Below are 21815 nucleotides of genomic sequence, written 5' to 3'. Positions count from 1 at the left end.
TGCCTGCAAGATGTGACAACAGATTCTAATGAATTTTCTGAAGATACTGGTGACCTTTAAAATGTCCTCATGTGCTCAGGATGGCTGTGGTGAAATCCCCCCTAAGATAATTAACAGACTATGGCTATTTAAAATTTCTTTCAACTTCGTAATTCAACCTAAATCTGTTCCCTGCTGTAATTCTTGCCTGGATTAATATTATCAAGTTTCTGTGATATGCAGCACCTATACTTCATTAGCTCTGAGAACATTATTGGCATTAAATAGTCAATGACTATTAGTAATCACATCACAGAATCACTAAGAGAACATTAAACATGAGACAGAGTTAAACTTCTTAGCCAATTCAAAATCAATTTCAGAACATTCTTGACATTTCAAAACCTCTGAATTTTTCACTTATCCAGTAGTAGTTGGAAACCTAAGTCTAAAATTTTAGTGTTATCAGGAATACCTACTGTGCCTTCTGGATGTGAAAGGTTAATTTTAATGAACATTTAAACACATTAGGCAATCTCATTTAAATAAAATTGAAATGTAAAGCTGGGAGTTGTGGTGCTTGGCATCCAAATCTGGCTTATTTACTGTGTTGTCCCAGGCAAGTGTTGTACCGACACTTGTTAAATATTACAGCATCTACAGAGTGATAGACGCTGGTTAGAAGCATAACTGAACAAGAACTTCCCCCGGGAGGCCATGCTTTAAGTAATAACTTATACCTTAAGGACTTTTCATACACACTTTCTACTTTTAAGTAGCAGGTGGAAGAAGCAGGTCAAACTAGGATTAAATGCAGCTCAGGCCATCAAAAGATATGGAAAGTTTGGGAAGAAAAGGGCTGTAATAAGGAGCACTGGTTAGTGAGAATTAGCATCCATTTAATGCATGACATGGATTTTTTTTTGTCATCATTTACATACAATTTAGATACTGAGTGAGGAGGTTATATTTCAAGACTCTTGACTAAAAAACTAGAAACCAGAAATACCACAAAATAAGTGTAGCCCAAAGCAAGAAACCTTTCAAAAGACTTGCACACAATGTTTCCATATATCAGTCCTCCCAGTAGTCTTTTATTAAAATGGACTTTAACCTGGGGGCTTAAGCACTTAGACAAGCTTATACTGAACCAAAAGGGACAGTGATAGCACTGAAAAAAACACTTGAAAATTATTTTTCTTTTAAGCATCTTATTTTATTTTTTTATTATGTTATGTTAATCACCATACATTACATCAGTAGTTTTTGATGTAGTGTGCCATGATTCATTTTTTTGCATATAACACCCAGTGCTCCATTCAGTACGTGCCCTCTTTAATACCCATCACCAGGCTAACACATTCCCCCACCCCCTCCCCTCCAGGACCCTCAGTTTGTTTCTCAGAGTCCATCCTCTCTCATGGTTCATCTCCCACTCCAATTTCCCCCGCTTCATTTTCCCTTCCTGCTATCTTCTTCTTCTTTTTTTTTTTTTTGAACATAAAGTGTATTATTTGTTTCAGAAGTACAGATCTGTGATTCAACAGTCTTACGCAATTCACAGTGCTCACCATAGCACATACCCTCCCCAATGTCTATCACCCAGCCCCCCCCTCCCCTCCCCCCCCCACCACTCCAGCAACCCTCAGTTTGTTTCCTGAGATTAAGAATTCCTCATATCAGTGAGGTCATATGATACATTAAGCATCTTATTTTAAGTTATTAAGTAAAATGTTACCATCAAGGCTGATATGCTGGTCTCTATTATAGCCAAATTGTTCTTTTTTCCCCCTTCAACACTGGCCTTAAAAATGTGGTCTTACCTGTAACTATATATATTAGGTCTCTTGTAAAAGAAAAATAAAATACTGTGTTTAGAAGAGTGTGTGTCCTAACATTATTTCCCTTCTCTGATGAGTGTTTGTCACACTAGCCATGACAAGGCCCAATTCCATGATTTGCAAATAATAAAAGCAAGTATACTTATTCTTAAAATAATGTAACTATATATTATACTATAATAACATAATTATAATATACTATTATAACTATTATAATAATATAATACAGTATACTATATTATAGTATAGTATCATATAGGATAATAACTATAATAATAATAATAATTTAGACATATTTCTTTCATTATATTGAGTGGTGAATCTGCCTGAAAGTAGAGGGTCAATTTTTATTTTTAACAAAATAGCAACAAGAAAACAGAAAACAAGAATATAATTATTTTTAAGTATATATCACTTTTTTGGGCAGTGGAATAATATATTTTAGGCCTATAATTTTACTTGTTAGAATAAAACAAAATAATAGCAAAGACTGTTCTCCTAAGAAGTGTGCTTAGCTGTTAAGAACTTATTTTATATTATTTTTTAGAGACTATTTGTGAGACATTTAACATTAATTATTATTGTCACTATGATGGGGTTTTGGAATATAGGTGAGGTTCAGTGGGGTGGAGTCTGGAGCCGAGGACTAAGAAAGAATTCTTGATATGTCTTTGGTGCAAAATGGTGGTTTATTAAAGCATGGGGCCAGGACCCGTGGGCAGAAAGAGCCGCTGCACTGGGGTTGTGAGGGGTGGCTGATTATATACTATGGGGTTGGGGGAGGTAAGGAAAAAGGGAGGTTTCCAAAAGAACATTCATATGCTAAAGAAGACTCACAGGATACCAGAGGCCTTGACATTGTCAAGTTAAGGTTGTTTACTCCTCTAGTAAGGCATTACCATTAAGATAGTTGGGAACTTCCTGGAGGAACAGGACACTCTGCCCATTTCAAGTATCTGTCAATGCGCTGCAGGTTATAAGGGCATTTAATGGTATCTATATTTCCTTCTGGAAGCTAGGTTATTGATGATAGGAATGCTTTGTTCTTGTAGATTGCTAAGACATCTGTAAACTGAGGGAGACTCTATAAGTTAACTATTTGTTTTTCTTTTAGGGCAGCCAAGAGTGCCTGAGGAATGTCACATATATCCCATGGTGGGGGCAGGGGGTTGTGGGGTGTCAGCTTCTGCTTTGTCCTCAGCTTGCCTTCTGTTCCCTCATCAACTATACAGATAAAGAAGTTACAATAGATGATTCCAGTTTTCTAATTTGGACTCTAGACTATATTAAATTGTATTTAAACAGGCTGTATCTTTGTGTTTCTATGAAATTCAGGATAATATATTGCAGGCTGTAAGCATTTCACTATGTAACCTGTAATTGTGATATGTAAATCATTTTTAATTTTAGTATAAAAGTTAAAAGACAAAGGTATTAAGAATAACTATAGAAATTGTTAATTTCTGTTTCATTTTAATAATGCATTTGTAATCAGAAAATTACTTCAGCTTAAACACATGGTTTGCTGAACTTTAAGATTGTGCATTTTATTTTTTATTTTTTATACAAGTAAATAATTGCATCAATTAAATAAACATAATCTCCAGCATATTAACTGTGATTTATATATTTTCAATAAGTTTTTATTTTCCAAAATATCCTTTAGAATCCTTATTTCAAGAAGAGAATTTTTTTTTTTGTACCTGAGTGTTACTATGAACAATTAGCTTTATCAAGCAGATTTTGAATATTTTCTTGGTCCTCTCATTCCCCTTTTTAAATTTTTTATCAGGAAACTGCACTAAACAATATCAATAAAGCTTTCCTTTATGATTCCTAAAACACACCAGGCCCAGCCTGACTCTATATATCAACTAGATATATCTCTGTTCCACTGATAAATGGAGGTTTCATATAGTCCTGACTTACAAATTTAATAATTATATTGAGATTCTTGGGTTTTATAAATATAAAGGCTTTACATTAAGTATTCAAATAAATAATTTCAAGGTGTCATTTTCTTCTTTATCTCCCATGTCAACTACGGGTTGTAATGTTACAGAGTACAAACTATAATACTAAATAAATATTCATATCTGCATCAATCTCACTAAAGTCACTTTTTAAAAATAAATTTGATTATTGCAAATGCATATGGGCATTTTAGGCTCAATTATTTTAATTATAATATATTGAACACACTAAGCTATGAATACACACACACATAATAAGCGTCAGTGTCAAGCACTTTGTTTTAATGATAACTGAGGATTACCAAATGAGGGTTTAGGTGTAATAGTGAGAACATAAAATTTTATTCATTCAGAATAATTAAAGGAAAGGCAACTCTGACCTGTAAGAATCTAAATTGTGAAATGTTTTAAAAAAATTGTTTTTATAATTTTTAAGAATGAGGGAAAATAACATTTCACATTTATTATGTAGTTCTTAGGAATAAAACAGGCAAGGAGGAAACTCACTCTACAAAGAATTTTCCTTGCAGATATTGAATTGTTTTTAGAAGGAATATTGGACAATAGTATCATCCTTTTGTTCCACACTGAATTTATATATTCAAAGCTCAAATATTTAAAATGATAATTTTGTGGAATTATTCTGATTAGGATGTATAACCTGACAATTAGAAATACATTTGATTAAACTCTTCACATTCCATTCTTGCTTATTATGTTCATTTAGATGCATTTGTCAATTTATAAGTAGTTAATTAAAATTTTTTAAATTTTCTTTTTTTTTTTTTAAAGGAGCCCGCTACATGAAAAAAATGCAAGTCAAAGTGGTCACAACCTAGAAGTCTGCAGAGACAGGAATAACTAGCAAGTAGATACTATGTTATTTTACTATGCTTAAGTATATAGAATTCAGTAGTGTTCTGGGAATTTTACTCTATAATTACAAAATAGTCTTCTAATTTTAAATTCATATTTAGTAGTATTTGTGTTAACTATATCACATCACAAAAATAGTTAGGAAGAAAAGTGGTAACTATGGATTTCAGGAAACAAAATTTCTGTCAGTAATAATGAAATGATTTTGGTTAGAAAGATGAGTTTAAATATTGTATCTTTTCTAGGTCTTTACTTAGAGACCTAATTCAACAATATATTCCTTTCTAAAATGAGTAAGAATCTCCCTATACCTTGTAACACATTCAACCACTGTATAAATGTGTTAATTCCTCTCATAAACCATTAATAGGAATTATATTATAATCATGCTTTTAAGAAATAAAATGAAGTTACATTCACCTTTGAAGGTGAATTTCAAAATTTCAAGGTGATATCAAATGAAATCCAGACATTTAGCAGGAACTTTCCATTCATCAGTACTCACTGACATTTTCAAGAAATGAAATAAGAGGTTCAATGATAAGAACATGTAATGTTTGGATGAATGGATTTTTAAGAAGACTTAAGAGTGTGGGAAGGGTAAATAAAATTATTTGAATGGCAAGAAGAATCTTTGAAAATCTCATTGTTCCATATTAAAGTGTTTGGAGTTGATTCTTTCTCCTCAAATGTATCTGGGAGATTGAAACAGAATCAGGAAATGTTAAAGCTAAAAGTTTTTTGGAAAGTATTTATATCAGTTCTTTCATTGATATGGATTAAGAAGTGAAGTTTGCACTTAGAAACTGATTTTACATATCATATTTACATGTATACACACACAATACATTTATATGCACATACATATAAAAATATACATGTATTTTTAGGGTAAAAATATAGTTCTTAATTTAACAGATATTTTTCAGTGGATGGTGACTAAAATCTTGTCTGCAAAGAAAAATCTACAAGATATGATGGCAGTATCCACAATCAAAATATTTTAGAAGTTATACATATTTTTATATTTAAAATCCTATTGTAATAGAAATTCCTATAATTATAGACATTGTTTAAAATTGTGTTTCAACTGCTTAACAGTAAAGATTCCTAAAGAACTTTATAAGCCAAAAGTAGTTACTTCCTTTTCAGTCTTTTTTTAAGGCTTTATAAATGACAAGTCATGGATGATAAGCACCTCACATACAAACTATATCAAATGTTTATACATTTGGAACTACACATTTTGATAAGAATGCTAAACAATAACTCAGTAAAACTCAGAGATAAAAAGCATGAATGAAACCTAATGAATCTGGTTTATAAATTTAGACTTTTTATCTTGGGATGTAATACACTGATACAAGCTTACACTATAAGGTGTAAGAATTTTGAAATTCAGAATTCAGACTTTTAAAATAGTTTAGTTGGCCTCTCCTTATATTAAAGGAGAGAAAATTCTAAAAACGTCTTTAGAAATACCTTGGTAAGAGTCAGTATCAGCATCAATTTTAGCTCAGAAAGAAATGAGGAAGCCCATAATTTGAAAGCTATTGAAGAACTTAAAAGATGAATTATTTTGAAAAGGAAAAACATCAGGAAGGCTATCTCAATAGTCTGGTGGTGGGAGCCCAGGAGACTGATGCTTGCAGTCCTGCAGCTAGGGAATTTAGGAGTCAAACTAAAGTGATGGCAGTAGAGATAGAGAGGACTGTGATTTGAAATCAATACCCTCTTTGCTGGATTCTACAGGAACTTCGTTTGGATGAGTAGTGGCCCCATTATTTGAGATCTGGAACATTAAAAGAAGAGCAGTTAACTTTGAGTAGATGATGTTAAAATGGTAAATTTAGTTTGGAATGTGAAGTTCAGGTGCCATGAGTGTAGCAAAATGGGGATACTGCAGGGTTGGTGGAAATACAGAACTGGAGGTAGGACTAGAAGATTTCTCTGAATAGACACAGTGGTTGAGGCCACCGGGATTTCATCAGACAGAAAACATGTACAGAGTGGAAGGGGAATATGACCATAGGTACAGTTCCTAGGATCAATATTCAATCATCAAAATTCTGTTTAGAGAAAAAGAAGTCAACCACAAAAACTGAGCAGTAGTCAGCAGTAGGAGGAAAACTGGCTTCTAGTATTTTTGTTTTGTCTTGTTTTTTAAAGAAACTAAAGAAGCAGGAAGATTCATAGAGAGGTTGGCAATGTCAAATGCTGCCAGAAAGCCTGGGAGGAGGATGACTGAGGGAGAAAAGCTTTTAGACATCTCAGTTAGTCAGTCATTGGGAGCCCTGATGGAGATAATCCAACTTTGGAGGCCAAATGAATTTGTGAATCCTTTTTAATATAGTACCTTTATTCTTTACCTTATCTTCTTAATGTATCATTCCCAATAATAGAATTATGTTTGTCAGATTTATTTTGAATAGTTTCATATTTTTAACTCAGACTTAACTTATTTTCAGAATATCATGATAACTCCCTGAAACTTTCCCCAATCTGAACAGCTAATTCAATTTAATGTATCTTGGTTAAGGAAATGATTATTACTGGGTAATTCTATCAAATATATATGGCCTATTATTATTTCATGTAGTAATCTCATAAATGATGTCCTATAGTAGGTTGACAAATACTCTATTTGCCTCTGTTGGGAAAAACCTAGTCATTTTTCTGCATTCCTTCTCTGCTTGCACATGACTACCACACTCACAGTTCTGACACCATTCTGTCTTTCATGTCTTCCTACGTGTGTGTGTTTCTGTTAAATTTTCTCAGTTTTTATTTCTCTGAAACTCTTTACTTCATCTTTGTTTCTGAACGTTATTTTTACTGGTTATAGAGTTTTTTTCAGTGCCCCGAAGATACCATTCCATTGTGTTGTAGCTCCATTCTTTCTGTTGGGAAGAAAGTCATCAGTCTTATGGGTGCTCCTTTGATGATTATTTGTTTTATTGTTTAAAAGATTTTAAAAATATTTTTAAAATTGCTTTTAAATTATGGTAAAATACATATAACATAAAATTTACCATCTTAACCATTTTTAAGTGGACAGTTTAGTGTTATCCCTACATTCACTTGTTGTGTAATCATCACCACCAACCATCTCCATAGTTCTTTCCATGTTGCAAAACTGAAATTCTGTACCCGTTAAGCAGTAACTCCCCATTCTCGTTCCCCTCTCCTAGTCCCTGGAAACCACCATTCTACTTTCTGTTTTTCTGAATTTGACTCCTTTGGAGTAGTCTAAGTGGAATCATAACAGTATTTGTACTTTTGTGAAAGGTTTATAATGTCCTTCAGTTTTGTCTGTGTTGTAGCTTGTGTCAGAATTCTCTTCCTTCTAAGGTGGAATAATATTCCATTCTATAGATAGATAGATAGATAGATAGATAGATAGATAGATAGATACCCCATATTGTTTATCCATTCATCTGTTGGTGGATACTTGGGTTGCTTCCATTTTTGACTATTGCGAATAATGCTGCTATGAATATAGGTGTGCGTATATCTCTTCAAATCCCAGCTTTCAATTCTTTTGGGTATATATACAGAAATGGAATTTCTGAATTATATGATAATTCTGTTTTTAGTTTTCTGAGAAATTGCCATATTGTTTTCCATAGTGGCTATACCATTTTAAATTCCCACCAATGGTGCAAAAGCAAACCAGTTTTTCCACATTTTTGCCAACACCCATTTGTGTGTGTGTGTGTGTGTGTGTGTGTGTATGTGTTTGATGGTCACCATCTTAATGAATATGAAATGGTATCTCATTGTGGTTTTGATTTTCATTTATCTAGTAATGAGTGCTTGAACATCTTTTCATGTGCTTATTGCCTTGCTTATATCTTCTTTAGATAAATGTCTATTCAAATCCTTTGCCTAATTTTAATTGAGCTGTTTTTGGTTGTTGTTTATAACCTTTTAAGACTGTTTCTTCATTTTTTATTTTCAGCACTTTGATTATGATACACCTGGGTGTAGTTTTCTTTCCAGTCGTTTTCCCGTAGTTTGCAAATTTTCCTGAATTTCTGGGTTAGAGCTTTTCATCAATTTAAGAATATTCTTAGCCATCATCTTGGCAAGTACTGTTTCAATCCCATTTTTTCCCTTATTTCTGGAACTTCAGCTACATAGATCCTTTCACTGTGCACACATTTCTCTTATACTGTATTCTTTATTTTATATTCTTTTTCTTTCTACTTTAATTGGATATTATCTATTGATCTACCTTCCAGTTCATTATCCAATTTCTAATATGATTTTAAATTTATTTATTGAATTCTGAAAATCAGGTACTGTATTTTTCAATTATAGAATATCTATTTGATCCTTTTTTATAAATTCTAATTATCTGGTGAAATTCTATTTATTTTCATCTGATCTGTCTTGTCCACCTTTTCCACTATTTTCTTGAACATATTAATCATAGTTATTTTAAAGTTCTTGTCTTTAACACATGGATTACCTACACATCTATTCTTAGTGTCTGTTTATTCCCTTATATTTTGGTCGTTATGAACCTATCTCTTTAAGTAATTTTTTACTAAATGCTGGACATGGAGTATGCAAAATTATTAGAGTCTCCAGGTGATAATATCTTGGCAAACAAAGTAGAAAAAATATGCCACCTTATTTTTTCAGGGATTAAGATGAGTAGAGTCTGGGTGTTTTAGTCTATCTCTGGTTGTTTCCTGTTTCTAATGTCTAGCCCTCCAAGATTTTCAACTGAAATCTTGGTGAGTTTACTATGATTCTTGCCCCTCATGAATTTATTGATAAGACAAGACATTTTGCTCCGTGTTTCAGAGGTTTTTATCTAAAATTCTAGTTTTCTGTTCCATGAAGCACAAAAATACACCAAATGATTCAAAGGAAAGATCAACTGTACATTTAAGTTTCCTCGATTCTCCAGTGTTTACTGTAGGTTCTCCAAACCACCCAAACCTGTTATTTGTCTTTTCCCAATTGTGGCCCTCTAATCAAACTTAACACAGTTTTTCAGACTCTTATTTTCTGTTATAGAATTGGCAAATGCTTCCAGAGAAAGGATCTTTTGTTGCTCAGCTCACTTCTCTTTGGTTCTCCTCACTCTGAAAACTTAGCCCAATTAGTTTTATAGGTTCTTCAGCTCTAATGCATTAAAGCAGATGTTTAAATTTATATGGCTTTCCCAGTTTTTCTCTATAGAAGCATTGATGCTGCCAAAAAAACACTTTTTGTATATAGTTTCTGTGTACAATGGAAACTTTTACATGTCAATTAGCATAGACTAATGTATTTTTTTCTTTTCATTTTTTCCACTTTTTTTCTTTTAGAATTCTTCCTAAAGTAGACTTTATTTTTTAGAGCAGTTTTAGGTTTGCAGCAAAATTAAGCAGAAAGTACAGAGGATTCCCATATATCACCTGACCCTACACAAGCATGGTCTCTCACACCATCAGCATCCCTCACCAGAGTGGTACATTTGTTACAGTCAATGTTGACATATTATTATCACTGAAAGCCCATAGTTTACATTAGGCTTCACTCTTGGGGTGCATTCTCTGGTCTGGACAAATGTATAATGATATTCATTATTATGGTATCATACAGAATAGTTTCACTACCCTAAAAATCCTTTGTCTTCCACGCCTCCTAATCCCTGACAACTGCTGACCTTTTTACCATCTCTGTAGTTTTGTCTATTCTAGAACGTCATGTAGTTGGAATCAAACAGTATGTAGCCTTTTCAGACTGGTTTCTTTCACTTAATAATATGCATTTAAGTTTCCTCCATGTCTTTTCATGGCTTGATAGTTTATTTTTTTCTAGCACTGAGTAATATTTCATTGTACAGACACATACTACAGTTTATCCATTTATAATATATTCTTTTTTTTAAGATTTTATTTATTTATTTGAGAGAGAGAGAGCACAGAGGGAGAGTGAGAAGGAGAAGCAGGCTCCCTGATGAGCAGGGAGCCAGATGTGGGTCTCTATCCCAGAACCCAAGATCATGACCTGAGCCAAAGACAGACTCTTAACCCACTGAGCCACCAAGGCTCCCCTATAATGTATTCTTTTTAACAATTGTATTAGATTCTATAATATCTGGATAAGTTTTATTAAACAATTCCCTACTTAGAGATGATTTACTCTATTTCCAATTTTTTGCCTCTTAATATAGTGGTATATGAGATAACTTGAATATATCCTCCTTTATTTACTTATGTTTCCAAAGGGATACATACCCAGTGGTGCCTCTGGGTGGCTCATTTGGTTAAGCATCTGACTCTTGATTTTGGCTCAGGTCATGACCTCAGGGTCGTGGGGGGATTAAGCCCCGTGTTGGGGCTCCACACTCAGCAGGTAGTCTGCTTGAGATTGTCTCTTTTCCTCTCCCTCTGCCCCTCCCCCTGCTCACGTGCTCTCTCTCTAAAATAATAAATAAACCTTTTAAAAAATAAATAAATAAAACATTTCCAAAGGGATACATGCCCAGATATAAGCTTGCTGGGATATAAATACACTTTATATATGTAAATTTGTATATAATATATATATAATTTTTAAATTATGTTATTTTATTTTTATATACTATATAATTTTAAAATCATTTTATTGTGATAAATATACATAACATAAATACCATGTTTAAGTATATAGTTCACTGGCATTAAGTACATTAACACTATTGTACAAAAAAATCATCAATATTAATTTGTAATAGTATATAGTTCAAAAATCAAAAGCTTCTAAATGATATAAACTGTAAAAAGCTCTTCCAACTCTACCCCCAGCTAATCAGTTTTCCTCTCTAAAGGGAGGTAACTGGTATTATCATTTTCTGATATAAATTTTCAGAGGTATTTTTCCAATATATAAGCTTATGTACACACACATACATATTTATTTTCTTTTTTCTTCAAATTCTAACATATTTGGGAACTGTTCAATCCCTTTTTCCCATCTAGTAGAAAATATTGGAAATAATTTCATATCTGTTTGTAAAGAACTTTCTTATTTTATTTTCATTTTCTATACACTCCTTAATAGCATATTGTGTGGATTTGTATCACTTCCAGTCTTTTGCTATCACAAACAATGTTACTCTAAATGACCATAAGCATAGATTGTTCTGCATCTGTGCAAGCATACCATAAGAAAAGTGGAACTGCTATGTACACTGTTAACGCCTTTTTGTAATTTTGGTAGAATTTGTAAAATTGCCCTGCATAGAGCTTGTTCCAATTTTTACCATTATCCATAATGTGATGCATATGACTTTCTAAAATTAATAGGTGAATATTGTACCCAAAAGCTATGATGATTGAGATTGCCACAGGTATGTAAATATCCTTTCCCCACATTGCCACCCAGAAATAAGTTGCAATCACTCCTTCCTTATTTTTCTCATTCTGCTGGATATAAAGTAATATCTAAATTACTTCAGGTTGCATTTTCCTGGCTACTAGAGAGATTAAGCATTGTTTCATATGTATATTAGTCACAAGCTCTTCTGTAATTTGTATATTGTATATTGATATTTTTTGCCTACCTTTTTATTGTGTTGGCTTTTTCTTATCACTTTGTAACTGACCATCGTATATTATATAAACCAGCCCTTTTTTCTTTCAAATATATTGCAAATATTTTCCTCATCTAAAATTTGATTTTATTTTTGTCAGTTTTTGTCATTTTTTAAGTGTATGAGGCAAAATACATTTTTTCGTTTGTAGTGGAATTAATTCATTTTTGTTAGAATTCTTCCACATATAATTTATATTGGTATTTAGTTCTCTAGAAGCAGTAGGTAGTTCTTTATAGATTATGACAGGAAGTCTGAATTATTTTATTATTTTAATCTTAATTCCCTTGTTATTGTGAAAGAGTTTTTACATTATGGAACATTTTATATTTAATGTGGAATACAAAGATGATTTCACACTTTTCTGCAACTATCTGAAAATGTTATTTTCTAGATAATAGATGTCAATAAATGAAAGACGTAAACCTCATTTGAGACTTGGTGGATTAAGAGAAAAAAGTATCACAAAATGCCAAGAAGGGGAGAAGAATATTGGTATTTTTCAATTTTTCTGATACTAAATAAGTTGCTAAAAGTCCTCTTGGGTTATCGCTTACTTATCTCCATGTTTTATTGACTAGTTCCCATAAATTATTAGGGAGGTAACTGGGAAGTTAAAACTTTTCCTTTTGTCACTGTTTATCTTATGTGATATTTAGAGTTCCCTATTCTTTAAAGTTCCACTGTTAGGCACAAAGGGTAGCAAAGATGTATATGTCATGAAGGCCGCAGAGTGTAGTGGTTGAAATGCATGTTCTGGAGTTGAATCTAGTTTAAAACCCAGAACTACCGTTTAAGGGTGTATGAAATAGAGCACATTCCTTAACTTCTCATTGCCTCCCTTTCCTCATCTGTAAAGTGGTTGATAACTGTACTTGCCTCATAAGATTGTCTGGGTGTTGTGAATGAAGCAGTAAATGAAAATGACAAAACTCATGCCTTATGAATGAGGTATTTGAGCTATTCAAATATAATACACATTTGAGAACGGTATGAGAAATGGATTGGCGTAAGAAGCAACAGGACACGTGGCACCTAGTAAGCACATCATATACTGATGAAGAAAAAAGAGGCAAACAAAAGAAACAAACTTAAATATAGAGAACAAACTGGTGTTTTCCAGAGGGGAGGTGGGTGAGAGGGTGGGTAAAATAAGTGAAAGAGATTAAGTATACTTATTGTGATGAGCACTGAGTCGTGTATAGAATTGTTGAGCCATTATGTTGTACACCTGAAACTAGTATAACATTGTATATTAATTATACTTGAATTAAAAATTTTAAATTAAAATACATAAAATAAAATAATCGTTTTAGGGTCATTAAATAGAAATCAAATTAAACAAATTTAAACAAATTTATTTTATTTATTTATTTTTAAAGATTTTATTTATGTGACAGAGAGACAGTAAGAGAGGGAACACAAGTAGGGGGAGTGGGAGAGGGAGAAGCAGGCTTCCCGCGGAGCAGGGAGCTCAATGCAGGGCTGCATCCCAGGACCCTGGGATCATGACCTGAGCCGAAGGCAGCCGCTTAACCGAATGAGCCACCCAGGTGCCCCTAAACAAATTTATTTTAAAAGAAAGTATGTTTAAAGCAGAATCTGTATTCAGAACTTATTAACCTCTTCTAAACTATTTTATAAAAAGAGTTTTCAAATAAAATCTTTAAAAAAATAAATAAATAAAAAGAGTTTTCATTTATAGTTCTTTCTTTTTTTAAAGATTTTATTTATTTAAGAAAGAGAACGAGAGAGACAGTGAGAGAGGGAACACAACCAGGGGCAGAGGGAGAGGGAGAAGCAGGCTTCCTGCGGAGCAGGGAGCACAATGTGGGGCTCGATCCCAGGACCCTGGAATCATGACCTGAGCCGAAGGCAGACACTTAATGACTGAGCCACCTAAGTGCCCCTTCATTTATAGTTTGTAAAGGAGAATATAACATTGGAAAATTATACCAAAAAAGGACAAATTTATGTTATTTTACAGTAGGATTTATTTATTGAACCAATATTTATTGAGCATCTACTACATGCTTAACTCTGTTTTAAGCGCTGGGGTTATAGCAGTAAACAAAACAGATGAAATCCACATCCTCATGAGTGTGTGTGTCTCGCACAAAGGAGTGATAGTTTAGGCCTATGAATTTGAAGGACAAATCCTGACAACTGTGTGAAATATGGATTGGAATAGAGAGAAACAAGAGATGTAGAAATCACTCAAGAGGTTGTTTCCCTTTTTAGGTGAGAAGTCAGAGGCCTATACTTGTGAATTGCAGAGATGTACAAAAATTATACAATTGTGTTGCTGAATTTCTGTAAATAAAATCATTTCAATATACTATGGGGATTTGCTATTTTTAAATAAGTCCTCTTCAACTGTTTTTTTTACAAATACAAATGTAGACCTTTATTTGGTTTACATACTTGGGCTTCCTTAAAATGTAATAAGCCTACACTACTTTAGAAAAAATATTCTAACCCCAAACCACCTCCAAGTGAATATCCTCCTGAAAATATGTCAGTAGTGTTTGCTAGACCATCAGAGAGAAATGAAAAATAATATTGAAAATAACCTGAAATTGATAACCAACTATTATAGATTACAGGTGACAACTATAGGGACAGAAATTTAAAATTTAAAAGATGAAATTGATGACATGATTCTCCAGATCCTATAATTGCTGTATATAACTTAGATGTCTAAAGGTTATGAATATTATGACAGGAAAGATGTCACTAAATGCCAGGGTGAGCCACAAAGTAGCGATCCTGGGAGAGGGAAGCTAGAGGGAAGCAGTGAAGTTGACACAAATCATAATTGACTGTGAAGGCCAAGATAAGCAGAGAGAGACTAAGACCAGCCGCATACCCCAGGCTCCTGGCCAGACGTGTGCTGCCCTGGGGATCTCTGCATGGCCCAGCAACCTGGCTTCTGTGTCCTGAGGTGTTCTGATGCCAGGTGAATGAGTTCCCAATGCTGCCCTGTCTGTCTGACTTTATTCCCAAATTTCCTGGGCTAAACAAAAATCTCTCTTCCTACCTGTGGCCTGGTTGAGCACTTTTTAGGTGGAATTTAAAAACTGAGTTTAGTTGTTTAAAGCATAGCTGGAACAATAAACCTGGAGAGGAAAGGAAGGGCAGAAGGGAAGGAAGATGACATTTATTGAGTAACTTAGGTAGTCCAAGTCTATTTATACACACATCTTCTCACTTAGCCCTCATGGTATCTCTATAAGAGAGATGAGGAACTGAGCTGCAGAGAAGTTAGTTAAGTGACTTTCACAGTTACCACAGTTACTAAAGGGATAATCAATATCACAATCTATTTCTACATGACTCAAAAGACCATTCTCTTTCTACCATACTGCCAGGAAGAAAGAGTTTGCATGAGACAAATTTGATGGAGGGAACATCGTAAAATTTTACCACCATTATAAAACTCTGTAGAGTCATAGATTTATGAAATGAACAACTTCTTAAAGCAACAACAGTGGGACAATGACAGTACCAGTAAGTATTGATGCATTGAATACGGTACCTCTGGTCCTAGTGGAAAGGGGATCATGGTGGGAGGTAGGAAGAATGTCTACCAGAAGCAGCCAGTCAATATCTGGGGAACAATACCTACTGGGTTTTTGAAATATAGGACAGAGATCTGAGCTAAATATTTGGATTCAGGGGGTTTTACCATGGAGATGGGAACCAAGTCCAAGTGTGTAAATGAGATTTCCCAAGAAAAAGTACAAAGCGAGAGGTAAGAGGATAACTGAAAACAAAACTTGGGTTAAAGCTAAAACCAAAAGTGAAAAACATTTAGAGAGGTTGGAAGAGCACTAAGGTAAAGCAGATTCATGGAAGCAAGAGAGTAAAGAATGCTAAGGGGAAAAAAAAAGATCAACAGAGTTAGATATAAGCTGCTGCAAAGAAGTTTAAGGGCTCATGGCATCTGGTAGTTAAGATATTGCTGGGGACGTGTGGGAGAACCTCATCACACTGTAGAGTAAGGAGTCAAGTGTGTCGTAGATTGGGCTCCTTGGAAACAGGCTCTGAGATAAAGATAAGGATTATTGGGGAGTGCCGGGTAGAGAGAAATTAAACTACAGTGAGGTTGCAACAGAGACTACCATAAAGCCTATGTGTATCACTGGAACTAGGGAAGCCCTTCAGAATTATGCCAAAGTGAGACAAGGTGGCTGGGTTTTTAAGCCAGAATAAACCATTTATCAGAGGATTGTAACCTGGGTAAGATAATTCACTTTGGTAAAGGGGAGATGCCCCTGTGAGCCATTAACAGGCAGCCTTCCAGCAGCTGGGAGAATGAATGGTTCCATCCACAACGGGATCTGGGTTGGGCAGCTCCCTCACAGCCTCCCAGAAGAGAGTGAAGAAAGGAATAGGAAGGGTAAGCTTCTGTTTTAAATACTTTGCTGTAAGAGATTTTTATTACTGCAGCCACTAATTCTGTCTTCCAAATTCTCCACCACCATCGTCTTGCCAGATAACTCCTTTACTGCCAGGTTTTCTTCTTAGATGCTTCATTTACTCATATGGTCTGCAATTAAATAGCTCTCTTTTCTTTCACTGTTCTTCACTGTCACTCTTGGCCTATGCTCTACCATAGGGGCAGAAGTAAGCTAAGCAGATTCCTATAGCCACCTACATTAATACATGTTATGTGAAAAATAACCGTATTTTACAAAATTGCTTTTCCTAGATCAGTTACCATTACAAAGAAGGTTTTCCATGGAAGCTCTAAGTTAACGAATTTAGAAATTACAAACCAAGACAATGTATCACTGCAAGGCTCCTACTGTATTGAAGAGTCTGATTTTACTTATGTCATGTAGGGTTTTACATTTCCTTAGAAGACACTAAATAAACAGACTATACAATTATAAATATGGATTCTTACTATCATTTCATGCTCATGAATATAGAAAAGGTTAAATAAAAGCTGTTAATCATTGTGATGATTATTAATTTATGGCAGCTCTGAATGTAAGGATAGTGTAAAAATAGTTCCCAAGAGGAATTTAAATCAACATGCATTATATTATTATGTCAACCACTTTTTAATCATCCTGCATCCTTATGTTCTTGTAGGTGCTTAATGCAATATCAACTGCCTCTGGCAGTCACCTGAGATGTGTATTTATTGGCAGTTTTATTACTTTTTTCAGAATATATAGGGTCATATTTTTAGTTTAATATTTATGATATATTGGCTTGGCTTTCTTTTGGGGGGGAGGTGGAACTGTGAAGTTCTGATATATTAAATTCCCATTTAATAAAAAAACATCCTCCCCCACCAAAACCCAAGACAAAACAGAAAAACAAACCAACAAAAAAAACCAACCAGAATCATGTACAGCTTTATGGAGTTCTAACTAGAGACTGTTTGAAAAGGTGGATTTGTTCTTGCTTTGAAAATACCATATAAACACACACACACAAAATCCATCCCATCTGTCAAATTGCCTGGAGAATGCATTTAACAAGGGATGAAGCTGCATGTTAAAGGCCATAAAATATGCAGCAAGGGAAAGAAGGATAAAGCTATCCTGCAGTTCACTGGCTTTACCTACTGTGCAGGGCTCTTCTTGTGAACAAGACAGATTGGGTAGTTGTTGCTACATCAAATATCTACCATTTCAGAGAATAAGAGAATTGGACAGAACACTGGACTCCAAATTCCAGCTCCTTCCATGATCATTAGCCAAGGAAATTGTGAAAATTAATTATATTTCCTTCATTTTAAGGGAGCAGATCTAATTTTTCTACTAGGGAAAAAAAAAACCCACAACTTTTATTTGCAATCAAGGAATTTGACACATGAAAGAAGTAAACTTTGACTTACAGTTTTGCAGCTACACCCAGGGGAAAGGAACACATTGCTAAAAGGTATGTTTTATAAGCTAGATAATGGCAATTTTCTAAGTTCACTATTGTTTTACCAAAACATGGAAGCATCACAAGAAAATAAGACACATTTAGAGGACAGTAACAAAATAAAATGCATCTGACTTAATTCTCTGACAAAAAGATAAGGCAAAGTATTCAGACACCATTTTCCAAGGTAGATTTTTTACTTGGATTGTGATTTTGAAATGTGTTCAACTTCTTGTCAAATAATAAATTGGAAAACTGTCTCTGGAACAAAATGTTCAATGATAAAGTTATTGGAAGTGGTCTCCATCTATGAATGTTATCAAGTCTATTTAAGGATTCTTTATTGATGAAGTTTGAAAATAAGATAGTAACAAATTTTCTGAGTAGTTTATAAGCAATACAATTATGAAATAGGAGTGACACTATTAAAAGATCTTGCTTATTAGTAGTAAGAAGTTATTGTTTGTTATTTTCAGGTAAAATGTGAAAATATCCTTTATACTCTACGTAAGTTTCCTCACTTTTCAAAAAAAATTAACATTTTTATTGCTAATTAGTTAATTTAGTTTAAAAAAAAACACTAGACAAAGAATTTTGTTTGATTTCCTTTATACAAACTATGGAACTATCCTTCAAACCATTTAATGCCTAGAAAATACAATCAAATAGGAAAACAGTCTTTCAATTAAAAATGTATTACAACTTGCAAAAATAATTCTAATTTATTAGTAATAATACTTAGCTAATTTTTAAAATACTGACTTTCTTTGAAAAGGTCTGTATCATATTCAGGATAAAGAGGATTTTGTTGTTTTAAGAGAAAAAGCGTGTATGCCTATTTGCATATGCATGAGCAGGGGTTGGGGGGTGCAGAGTGGGGGGAGAGGGAGTGAAAAGTTTCAAGTAGTCTCTGCACTGAGTGCGGAACCCCACACTGGGTTGGATCCCAAGACCCTGAGATCATGACTTGATCTGAAACCAAGAATCAGAGGCTTAACCAACTGAGCCATCCAGGCGCCCCAAGTGGAGTTTTTTTAAATAAAGGAAACATTTATGTTTTATAAAAGAAAACAAATTTTTGAAGGTTGTTTATAGTTTTAAAAAATTGGGCAGTGTTGCACAATCTAATGAAAAATAGGAAACACATATGTAGCTAATTGTCCAAAAGAAGACTCATACAATTATGACTAAAATATGCAATCACTCAGAAATCCCAAAAGTTCTAGTCAATAAAAAAAGAGTCTACTTAAAAGCTTAAAAACAAAGTATCTAAATATTTTATCCAAATTCAGGAGCTGTGAACCAACAGTTATTTTAAAGCTCTGTAGGTTAACATTCTGTTGTGAGGGAATGAAATAAAGATTGTTTCATATTGAGAAACAAGGACAATAATCTAGAGAAAATGAGATTTAAGTAAATGTAATAATGAAGAAGATACAGTGATCTATTGAAGAAGATACAGAGAATTTCTGCAATGCTCAGTTGGACTTAATATATGCTTGCAATATTTTGATTGAACTTTGACAATATGAATGAAGAATTGGCTCTATCTCCTTTTTATAAACAAAAATACTTTATTTTCCTTAAACTTAAAGAATTACATTCAAATGAAGACTGGGGTGTAACCAACATGCTCCTTTGAACATACTTGTTTGCCAAAATTACTTCTATAGAGGAAGCCACTTTATGACCTTAGAAATAAAGCATTTTTGTGGTTAATAGGGTTCCATACAATCATGGGAAAGTGGGAAATTGTTGGTGGCTCAGGAATTGATCCCGGGACTCTGTAACCAGCTAGATGTGAAAGGAATGTCTAATTCTTAAAGGAGATCTCAGTGTGAGAAAAGATCTAGATGGGTTTTGGTAGGAAATACAATTAAAGAAAAAATATATGGAACATGTACTTTCTTACCTATTTAAGACATGGTAAATTTAAAGAATTATATCAATGAGGACCAATGTATTTATAGGTAAAGACACTTCAAAAATAAAAGGTGATTTGATTCAGATCATGTGGCTACTTAATGGCAGAACTGGGACTAGAATTCAGGTCTCCTGACTCTTAATCCAAAGCTTTTTAATGGAATTCTGGCAAGATTCCTGATGATACTTGATGTTCCCTGTTAGACATGCAATTAAGCTTATAATTGGTCCTTGTTCCACTTCTCTGTGAACATGTCTTTCTTCAGATTCCATAAGATGGCACATTATTCACCCAGGGACATAGAAGAGAGTGTGAAAATTAAGCCAGCAAAGTAATTTTATTTAAGTCATTCAGAAAACAAGGATAATAACATGATTTGATTATTTATTTTCTGCTCATGTTTCCTTACTCACATTAACTAAGTACCTGATTCATCTATCTTAGGTACAAGTGACTCCTAATTTATTTTTAATTTTATTTCTGAATATTGGTGGAAAAATTGTAAACGGGTGCCTCATACATCAATTCTTGCAGATTTCCCCTGAATTTTAGTCATACATGTCATGACCAATATTTCTCTTCTTTAAGATATCAAGCCATTCTTTACTAGCATGAAAAAACCTCATCCACAGATTTCTCAACACTGAATGTTTTTTCTTTATTCAGAGAAATATTGTCTTTGCTAAATTGTCATTTTGTTCAAAGGATTTAGCTTTACTCTGTTCATGGCCACCTAAGACTTTTAGAAAGCCTTAGCCAGTCATCTTTTAAAATGTCCGAGATACTGGATTTGTTAATCATTTTTTCATTATTATATTTAGGTAATATAATACCTAATTGGACAAGACTACCAGATTGTTGGTATTGTATGCTTTTTGTCACATCAGGATGCATATAATGTCATTTTGTCTCACCACTGATGATACTAAATTTGACCACTTAATCAAATCCCTCCATTATACATTTTTTCCTTGTAACTGGTGATTACTGTGTGGGATTTGAAAGCATATGAATATCCTAACTCCAACAACTTTTTACAAGTAGCTTTAGCATCCACTGATGATACTTAACTGAATTCCCATTAGGGATTGCAAAATGGGCATATCCTATCATTTTTCTACATTGTATTAGCATTCTTTTAAGAAGTTTCCTTTTTGATCTCTCTCTTTCTTCACTAGGGACTTATGAATTTATTTTTAATTCAATGAATTTTTTAAGTTCAATAAAAGCAATAGAAGTTTAATTCTAAGTCTTGCTCACTTTTGCTAGTAAAATGTTCAGAATTTAGTGCTTGGAAAATCTATACATTTATTAACAGTGGCATTGCTCTGTTATTTTTAAAACAATTTTTGCTGCTTTTCTGCAAGTCTCAGCGTGACATATGTTGAATTTAATTATTTCACAATTTTCTATTTTGAAAAATGACATTTGGAATTTGTGAGATTAAACACTGCAGAAAAAGTGTTATATAGCTTCTTTTTAATTCCTTAAGATTTACTTTTTCTGACTACTTTTTCTGACTGATTCACTAAGAATAGACAATTATTAATTTATTCAATAACTATGATGTCTAATATTTGAACATTTGTTAAGTCACTTTGCTGTATCTTCACCTCATAGAAAATAAGAAACTATTTATAGTTACTATTTCTCTATTTTTAGTTTTTACACAAATAAAAATTATTTAATGTTTTCATCATATTTTAACATAATCCAGTAGTATTTAAATGACAATGAGACATTTTTGGTCACCAGAA

The 21815-nt window shown here is 33.4% G+C and overlaps 1 protein-coding gene across 7 annotated transcripts in view; it reads left to right on the top strand.

The window, feature by feature from the left end:
- The window catches only part of LRRC7 (leucine rich repeat containing 7), a 933028-nt gene that overhangs the window by 570867 nt on the left and 340346 nt on the right, over window positions 1–21815 (top strand). For 2 of the 7 annotated variants that reach the window (XM_073896541.1, XM_073896540.1), the window contains exon 3: window positions 4586–4661. The exons of the other annotated variants lie outside the window; for them this stretch is intronic. In XM_073896541.1, coding sequence (XP_073752642.1) covers window position 4661 — 1 coding nt within the window. In that variant the 5' untranslated portion in view covers window positions 4586–4660. The remainder of the gene's footprint in view (window positions 1–4585; window positions 4662–21815) is intronic. 7 annotated transcript variants of the gene reach the window in all.

Source organism: Callorhinus ursinus, unplaced genomic scaffold (assembly GCF_003265705.2).
Source record: "Callorhinus ursinus isolate GAN/ISIS: 27379988/994484 unplaced genomic scaffold, GSC_fseal_2.0 scaffold9, whole genome shotgun sequence".
Lineage (NCBI taxonomy): Eukaryota > Metazoa > Chordata > Mammalia > Carnivora > Otariidae > Callorhinus > Callorhinus ursinus.
The sequence above is the reverse complement of the archived record's forward strand: the minus strand, read 5'-3'. Positions and strand labels throughout refer to the sequence as shown.